Consider the following 9,692-nt stretch of genomic DNA (forward strand, 5'->3'; position numbering starts at 1 on the left):
GCCACGGCTTGGGGCCGCTGATAAAACGACATCAAGCACACATGAGCAGCTCGCATGAGCGGCTCGAGTTTGTTTATCCTGGCACGCACTGCACTTTACGTAATCGAATGAGGTCGTGGTCTGGGCGCTGCCCCTAAAGGGTACAGGCGCTGGCCAGCACGTTGTGGCCTGGGGGCTTATGAAACATTAGCAAACACCCGTTCTCGGGCCACCAGAAGCCGGCCACGGCTGTTGACGATCGGGCTTTTTGCGTTCCAATTATGGAATTATGGATGTCAAATACATGTTGATGTGGATTTTTTCGCTTCGCATTGATGTTTGTTTTGTGTTCCGATGCTTTCGGTATTGTGTTCGGTAGAAAGCGATGCCACTGTGCCTGCTCTGACTCGTCACTCGTCCGATTATAATTATAGACCACATTTGGTAATCATTAATCCGTTGGGAAATACACTGATCTATTGGAGCGCCTTTTGGTATGACCACACAGGGAGTAATAATTGAACATCAAATCATTAAAATAAAAGTGATAATGCTTATCAGACCGCAGGATTTTTCAAGTGCAATCGCAGGCTTTATTGAGTACCGATTTCAAATCATCCGATGCACATATGTTACAGTTATTAGGGCATCTTGTGAAAATAATTTAGGGCAGATAACAAGGACCTTCGATGCCCATTACCTGATTAAGTGGCTAGATTAAAGGAACAGAAACCTAATGCCTGGACCGAATTATAAATTGAAAGCATTCGAACATTTCAGTTATGCTCATAATTCCATCATATTGGCATTATGGAGGACTATTATGAGTCATATTCTAGTCATAGGTATCCAATCTTGGAAAAACAAATTCGGATTTCTGTTGGGACGCTTGTTTTATTGATGTCCTTTTCGCTCTTTTCTCAGACTGATGGAACACCTGTACATCAGGGTAGTTTTTAGAATTATCATTACTTGTGATGTGAAGGGTGTAAATTCGTTTGGGATCCTTTTCACTTGGTTCCTTATCTTAGTTTTCCACTAATATCCAAATTAAAAAACTTTTATCAGAAGGTATTAAGGCGTATTTTTACATGGGCCGAGAAAGTGAATGATCAAACTGACAAGCGCTTAGATGAATATTCAAACGAGCACGGTTGAAGAGCGAGTCTTTCTTCGCTAGATACGTCACACAAAAACGGGATTGCATGTTGATTACTGCCAAAATGGTATTCGAGTATAAATGTTTAAGGTTCGCTGGAAAATTCAAAGGCGCCTTGAACTGAGACCAAAATTGTGTTGCCTTTTGAGAACAAGAATGTATATCAGAGCTGAACTGAATCCGAGAGAAGCCTGGGCATACACCTAATATTTAATGAACTACATTCAAGACCTTCTATCTGTATTTAAAATTAGTTTGTCTCGTTCAACGCTTTTCGAGGTGATGGTGTACCCAAAGCTCTCGCCGTTTTATTGTCTTCGAGGCAAAGTTGGCTTCGAGTTCGATGCAGTTGGCACAAGAAATATCACAGCAAACATAAGTCTCGGCTGGCGATATCAACCCGAAAAGGCGATGGACAGTCAGTTAAACTTGTTTTAAAAATAACTTCGTTTTTTCACTCCTCGTAAGTAGATTAATGCTCATTTAGCGTTCCATTCCTTCCACTATCGACCAACGATGGTCATTACTCATTCGCTGCTATCCCATGCCTCGCGCCCATTCTGGTCATCCTGGTGTTACGACCGTATCCGGACCGAGAATCGCACTCACACAATTTCGCCTTCCCAGTGAAACCTTTTCCAGTTAAACTCTCGCGTAAGTGGTAACAAAGTAGATTGCAATCTTCACTGCAATTGCAGAACGAATTGCGATGGTCTCCGTCGCTTCGTTCGCCGCATTTCACCGAACTCGCCAGCCTTATCGGTAAAAGGCTCCAAAACACCGGTTTGGTGAATTCCGAACGCCCGGCACCTGCCCGAGTTGGTCTCGAAAATTCAAATTAATTTATGATGCTGCCGCGTCCCGCGTTCGCTCACCGGAACCGGAACCCGGTGGAACGGGCGATGAAATCACTTTATCCACGAACTACGGACAGCGCACCGTTTCCGGGCGGCTCCCTGAAAGCGAACCGATGTTCGGCTGGTCTTTACCGGCGAGTCCCGGTGGGTTCAGATGGCAAACATTTTGGCCTGCAGGATTTTCCATAAACAACGTTACCATTTGAAAGCGCGTTTTTGAAGGCGGAACCGGGGGCTTCATGGGTTTCGGTTCGGTTAGATGGTATAAATCTTTCCACGAACCGACCACCGCGTTGAAATAGAATTTAGGTCCGATGAAGGTGGTCGAGATTCTGGGTTTGGTGGATCCGCATGTCCGAGCACATCCGAGGTGCATGAACGGCACCGGGATGCAACAGTGTGCTGGCGTGTCCATTAATTTATCACCACCCCTTCACGAGTGCACCTCCTTTGTGGCTTTAAGTGATTTCAGTTTCCTTCTTCCGCTGTCTTAGCGGCTCTAGAGCTCCAGCCCCAAGATCCCGCAAGAAGTTGTCCAGCACACGGCCCATGGAGCCATCCGAACGGGCCATCTTTTATTCATGGCGTCGTACAGGCTAATGAAAACCCGTTAAAATTTCCTTCACTTCCGTTCCGCTGTAAACCACGACCGACGGCACGACCATAAACACCATCGCTCAACCCGTCGGCTTCCCGAGGACGCGGCGCCTATATGGCGCGTCCCGTGTCCTGTGTGCACGGTGCTCCGGCCACACGGCACGGGCTTCCCGAGTGTGCACTCTTTAATGTGAATTAAATTGCAAATTGGAACTAAATTGAATCTTTCCCCTGCATGGCCGACAAAATTAAGGATCACGCCCGGACCGAACGCAAACAGGAGGTCGTCATGCGATTACGCTCATTTTCCCCAGAGAAAGAGTGGCAGAGAAAGGGAGAGAGGTGTTTGCGTCGTGCTTTTGCCTAGGTGCTTAGTGACCCGGATCTCCATAAGGACCAGTGCCCATAAATGAGTTGTCGTTCTTCGTCGTCAGCCGGCGACCTGGCGCCTGGCCGTTGGGCCGAAAGTATTTCCCGTTTTTCAAAGGAGTTTTTACAGGATAAAAATAACTTCACTATCCTACTTTGTGGTGTGGCGCGCACAGGGCTTTGAGCCACCCACACACAGGCGGCGGTCATCATCTGGCGTCGGCGTAGGAGTAATTGCTTAGCATACAAAACGACAATCGGGACTTGACGCGCTTGCACCACGAGCCAAATGTCAAGGCCCGGTCAAGGACACGCACTCGCTGATGGTAGGACACTGATTGGTGGACCCCCAGGTGTGCGTATGCGGGCAATTTAACGACTGCCGGCGTAAATGACCCGCACCAACACACAAGCGCCACTCTCACCGGTCCTCGGGAGTCGTTAAAATAATTACAACCTAATGCCCGGCACAGGGAACGCACGCCCCGTACTCGCTCGGATGAGCGCTATTTGTTGGCGTAGAAGAGGGTATGCGGCACACCGCGGCCACGGAGTTCGTGCCCTGCGGATGGTTGAGACGTTTCTGAAGTTAGCTGCGGTCATTTAGACGTTAATAATGGGGTGCGCCTTCCGATGGGGTGCGCTTCTCGGTGCGCTTTTTTATGTTGCCTAGTCCTGACGATGCCGGTCGCTGTCCGCGGACACTTGGCGATCTTCAGGGTTGATAAATTGTTTGGTTTTGCGTTTACCAGCTAATCGGTTTAGTTGTGTCTTAGGGTCAGGCGGCACTTTTCCGTCGGCACTTCGTTTGCAAATGCACTTAGCGGGACTGCTTTCAATGGCTTTAATTGGGTTTGGGCCTAGCCGCCTATGTCTTCGCCACTTCGAGATGGTTTACTTGCGGTTTGTTAATCTGATCGCGGCTCGTAACGGATTTTTATTGTACCAAGTCACCGGTTTTATGAGCCTCTGTGGCAGGTTTTACAGCCTGCCGAGTTCTTGAGAGTGCCATTATTTTACATCCCATCTTGAAAGTGAACGAAGGACCTGCTTCAAGTCACACGCTGCTGTTTTCAGTGTGTGCTATTAAACCGGTGCTCACATCCAGTTCTCCGGCAGCTCAATGGCGTCGTTTCCGGGTTACCAGTACACCAGCCCAAGCAATGATAACATTTATCAAGGCAGCACAAATTGAAACTAATGATACGGAATCCAGTGACGGTACTGTTGCCCGCAAAATGTACCTGTTATGTTTGCTGGAGTCGAGAAGGTTATGAACCCGAGAGCTCGTTGTTTTACATCCTTTCACAGAACTCAGCGAATGGCGAAATGAAAATAGCTTAAATGAAGCGTGGATTAGTGTGGGTTGGTGGTCTTTTTAAATAATATTTTACTTTTATTTTGTTGTAATGAGAATATCGTATGAAAAAGGCGGAATTTATAAAAAAATGTTATGATCCTTGGGAAAAGGAAACATTTAATAACAAACCACTCATTTGTTGGGCGTTAATAACATTAGCAAAGAACCTGATTGTGTTTTATCACGTCATGAATTATGTTTTCTACAAATAATTTACCACAAGCTCCTCAAATTGACCTTTTAGAACTTTTTCTCTGACACAATATAGTGTCTACCGTAGTGTCTGGTGATTTATTATTCGATTAAACCGAACTAGATTTAATATTCACTTCAAACTAAAGTTAGTTTTTGGGGGGTATCATATCAACGAATCCAACCGGATAGCCAAACACAACGTTCGTTGATATGCGCTGTTTTGATTTAATTAGCCTTTCGGTCTAGAACGAGTGCTGGACTTGAATCATGTTTTCATAACATTAGCACTATCTAGTGGCGAGCACGATCCATGTTTTGCTTCCTGTCACAAGCACACCAGCCGACATCATTCACGTCGCCACAGTCCAAACAAACATTAGCCATTGTCGATGGTCACATCGCAAATAATAGTTCCAAAAGGTCACCAGTTTCGCATCCACGCCATGCCGCACCCATTTGGGGCTCGCAGTTTGGGCGTACGCTTAAGAAAATTATGTCACTGGTCCTGGCTGGTTGATTACGATAATCCGTTTTGTTTGTCTTCTTCCATCGGGCCGGAGGCTGAGCATTGGTCACCCACCAGAGAGGGAGGCTTAGTGCAAGTGGTGGGTTCACAAAAGTCAACCCAAATTGTGGGGCAAACTATGGTCAGCTTTTTCACCACCGCGTCGCGCACGGGGAAAACTTTCACGTTGGTCACTGGTGGTCGCTTTCCACATGGAAAAGTGTAGGAAGAAAAAAAAGAGATAGAGAGAAAAAGTTTGGCCTGTAGAGCTTCTCATCTATGCAGATTTATTGGCGGTCCTAGCTTGATGGAGTCGAGAGCAGCGACATCCGTAAGCATCCCCGGGTTCGGCGTGCATTGTCTGAGTTGGGCCAATCGATCGGTCGGAAACTTTGTCTTCAAAATCATCTTCCTGTGGCCTCTGGGGTGCGGTTCTCCAACTTTCGGGTTCGAACAATTAAAATTGTTCGTTCACTTTTCAGCAGCGACACAACTTGATAGTTCGATAATGAAACCGAAGGGATATCGTGTCACTGTTGGACTGACTTGGCCTTTTGTGTGCTTGCTTCCAGGAATTTCGAGGATACGCTATCCGGAACGATACGTCACCCAACGGGCGAGATACGCTATCCTGTGCGACGTGTCTACCAGCCAGCCGGTGCCGTTCTAGAAAGCCAGTCAACTGTAACGTCTGGCGCCAAGCGATTCGCTTTGCTGCTGCAACCATCACCATCACACGCATATCATCGTAACTCCTGGGCCGAGGGCGTTCACCATGGAGGCGGTAGCAAAACCATCGTCCACCCGATCGCAACAGGTGCACCAGCAGCAAATAGCGATCGAAATAATCAGCGAACCGGCAGCGGCTCCGCAACCGCTGCAGCACCAGGAGCTACAGGCGCACACGCTGCTACAACAGTGTCAGCAACAGTCGCAGCAGCAGCAGCAGTCAGCACTTCCGACGCCGAACGTCGACATCGTGCTGCGTGAATCGACGCGTGCCAATCTCGTGAGCCGGAAGAAGCCCTCGGTTGGGCCCGATGGCCGGAAGAGTTCGCACAAGGATGGCAAGGGCGACGGGAAGGGAGAGGGCAAATCCGTCTACCGGAAGTTCTTCAAGCGCATCAAAACCATACTGGACGGCGAGGACCCGGACGCCGGCAGCAGTAAGTCGATCAAACTTGGCATAATATCTTGATGTTTGAATTTTGTGGAATGTCAACATTTGCAACCATAACATCCATCAATAGTTCGGATCGGAACACCGTGTCGTTGTTCCTCGGTATTGAGACTACTTTGGACCTGCAACGTAATTATTGCAACGTACAACGTTCACTCTTGAATCGATACTTTATTACACCAACAATCGAGGGAATGGACAATTTTACGGAACGATCGTGTTTATTTGCGTAAATTTTATTAACGGCCATCAAACGGGCTCTAATTAAATTGTTTTTATTGGATTAATTTGAGCTTTTTTTATAGATATAGCATTTTTGTGTTTGTTACTGGAAAGTGATAGGTTAAAGCGTTAAATAATGGAACGCAAACGGTGTGCCGTTTGTTAATCTTTGCTGCTCGTTTGTGTAAGTTCCTGAAACCGATGCATGGCACGTTTATCGCGTTGGACGATGCTTTTAAGCCATAAAATTCAGAACGGGCATTATCGATGGCTGTCGCTTTTTTTGCGAAAAACCGAAGGATGTAATCGAATTAACAGTGTGCCCCATTATGAAAACCATGAGCATAAATTGTTTTAAATTTATCCAACAATTTATTGCACCATAAGTGCGCATAGTGTTCACCGTTGACCGTTGACTGTCCATTTACATAGACATAAACGTGGTGTTTTTAGCGTCAAACGTGGAAATAACTTTACAAACAGCTCAGAAATAGACAAATAGGTTCATAATGTATTGCAAACCCCCTCACTGGAAAATGTGTGCTTGCAACAGCATCTTGTTCGTCTAGTTTATCGAACTGCTTGGTGTTTCGAATCAGTGCCCAAAAGAGTTATGGGTTAGAGTTTAAAGTCGTAAATATCGTTCGTCGCATCGTTGTTCAAAGTGGCTTCAACGGCCACTTCTCCACAACAGCATCGTCCCGTCCCGTGCGTGTCCAAAGATAGACAAGAACAACACTCCGCCATATACTTTGCCGGAACGCCGAACGGCTGAAAAATCATTCGTCAAATTGATGGCCGAACAGCGCACCGCACCATCGGCGATGTGCCAGGATGGGCGGTAAGCTCCATAAATCACCAAACTTTCCTAATAAACGAATCGCTCCCAACCGACAAACGCAGCGATGGAGGCGCCTGGTGCTTGAGATTTCTTCAACAAATAATTTCAACGTTCAACGAAGTAGGCCGGCGGCGGCGGGTTTAAAATTTGATTTTTTGTTCGCCTCGTGCACTTGCGCTTTTCACCCCATCAGTCAAACGTTCGCGCTGATTGGAAACTTTTCCTTTTCCACTTTTCCACTGCTGTCATTTCTTTTGCATCCATTCAAAGTGGGTTAAATCGAGCTCGAAAGAAGTGCCACAACACCCCACCGGCACCGGGTGCCTCGTGGTGGTGTGCTTCCATCGGTGCGCTTCAAGAGCGTTTATACTTCTCTTGATGGCAGCCGACGCGTGACGATTACAAGAACGGCTCAGGAGCAAATCGATGACACACTTCATTAGAGGAGCGCTGGGCACACGCCGCCCGGTTCTGTGGAGCGAGAAATCAAACACCGGCCGCCGTGCCACCGACGGGGAAGAAAAGGATTTCGGAACGATGAACACACAGGTCGGTGGAAAAGTTGACGGTTGATGTGGCAGCGCATCCGTTGCTAGTCCGTTGATGGGCCGCTGATTGGAGCACTTGTGATTGTGGGCTCGTGACGCTGCCGATCGTAGTGCGACATGCTGATGCTGATAAATTCTGTCCGCGAGCTGGCCGCGACTGTTGTGACACGCTAAAGAGCCCTAACAAAACAGCGCAACATGCCACTCGACGGGGCGATGTTGATTGAATTCTTCATTTCATCGCGCATTCCGATTGTGACGTTTTCAGCGAAAAAGGAAGAACAAGAGGTTCTTGTCATTATATCAGCTGGTGAGCAATAAATCTTACTTCCAAAATCTTTGAACGTAACCCTGCAAAGGTTGTAAAAAAGGTGTGCCTTCATTTGAAATTTTTTAACTATATTTCAAAAATTAATCCGGCATTCAAGTACAGGGTGCGATTGAAAAGTAATGAGCCTTCCCGCGCGGAGCGTCCGGCAAGCGACCAACCGAATCGGCTGGTGGGGGAAAATGTAGGTTGAACCTTCCCCTTCCACGGGAAACCGGTTTCAGTTCACTGGCAACAGCGGTGCAGTCAACATCGCTCCGCGCGTGAAAGCTGTTTTAAAAGTGTGTTAGGATTTTGCAGTGGCGAAAATGCAGCGATCGTTGGATCAACGTTACTCGATCAAATTTTGCGTAAAGCTGAACAAAACGAGTACCGAAACCATTGGGCTACTCAAGGAGGCTTACGGGGACCAATCTCTGTCCAGTGCCCAGGTAAAACGGTGGCACAAGTTGTTCAAGGAAGGCCGGGAGGACGTCGAAGACGAACAGCGATCTGGAAGGCGCGCATGTCGAAATCCAAGGTGAAAACCATGCTGATCATCTTTTTTGACTCTCGAGGCATCGTCCACAAGGAGTTTATACCTCAAGGAAGCACTGTAAACGCGGCATTTTACAAAGAAGTGCTCCTTCGGCTGAAAAACCGCGTCGCCCGGGTTCGGCCCGACCTCGTCAACAATTGGACCCTTCATCACGACAATGCGCCGGCGCACACCGCCTTCCTCTGCCCCTCTGCACTGGCTAAGATGGGGGTTCCGGTGCTCCCCCACCCTCCCTATAGCCCAGACCTGTCCCCCCCCGGAAAAGGAAGCTGAAGGGAAGGCGTTTCGACTCCATCGAGGCGATCCAAAAAGCTATGACAGCCGAATTGAACGCGACTCCGGCGGATGAGTTTAAAAAATGTTTCCTGCAGTGGAAGGACCGCTACCAGCGGTGTATTGACGCTCAAGGGTCCTATTTTGAAGAATATTAGTTGTGTAAGCCAAAAGGTTTAATAAAACTGCTTAAAAAAAAAGGCTCATTACTTTTCAATCGCACCCTGTATTTATCGTGACGGGTTGGGTGTCTTGAACTCATGGGTCGCAGTCTTCAAGAAGCCTTCTATTTATTTAATCGCTTTGACCTTGTCAGCGTTCCGCCATTTCGGGTATTTTTTTTTGCAAAATTGCTACCGAAAGTCGGGACTCGGGACCGGACGTGGGCCCAATTTTTTTTTTGCTCCGACCAACCAACACCCTTCGCCCGCATCTGGTTTCGCGCCTCTTAAAGACCCTGCTCAATTATTCACCGCTTCCGTCCCGGCGAGGCGAACATGAAACAGTGAGCGAGTAAATTTGTCTAACTATCTAATCCATTTTGCTGGCACGCAGATAAACAAACACTCCGACCGGACAAACACCGTGAAAGGAATGGTTTTATTTTTTTGACCTCCTCGCGCCACTGTCTCGCTCGGACGACTGTTTACCCACAAAACATCCATATAAATGGCGTTACATAAACATTGACCCCCACCCTCGGATACTTACTGGCGCATCGGTTGGCTATCGGTCCCGTCC

The 9,692-nt window shown here is 47.6% G+C and overlaps 1 protein-coding gene across 1 annotated transcript; it reads left to right on the forward strand.

The window, feature by feature from the left end:
• Positions 1–5,715: 5,715 nt before the first annotated feature.
• LOC128276127 (uncharacterized) lies at positions 5,716–6,187 on the forward strand (the record flags this gene model as incomplete). The annotated part of the gene is made up of 1 exon (XM_053014596.1): positions 5,716–6,187. A coding segment is annotated over exon 1 (391 nt), but the record flags the coding sequence as incomplete, so codon positions are not given.
• Positions 6,188–9,692: the final 3,505 nt, after the last annotated feature.

This window comes from Anopheles cruzii, unplaced genomic scaffold, assembly GCF_943734635.1.
Source record: "Anopheles cruzii unplaced genomic scaffold, idAnoCruzAS_RS32_06 scaffold00576_ctg1, whole genome shotgun sequence".
In the NCBI taxonomy this organism is placed as follows: domain Eukaryota; kingdom Metazoa; phylum Arthropoda; class Insecta; order Diptera; family Culicidae; genus Anopheles; species Anopheles cruzii.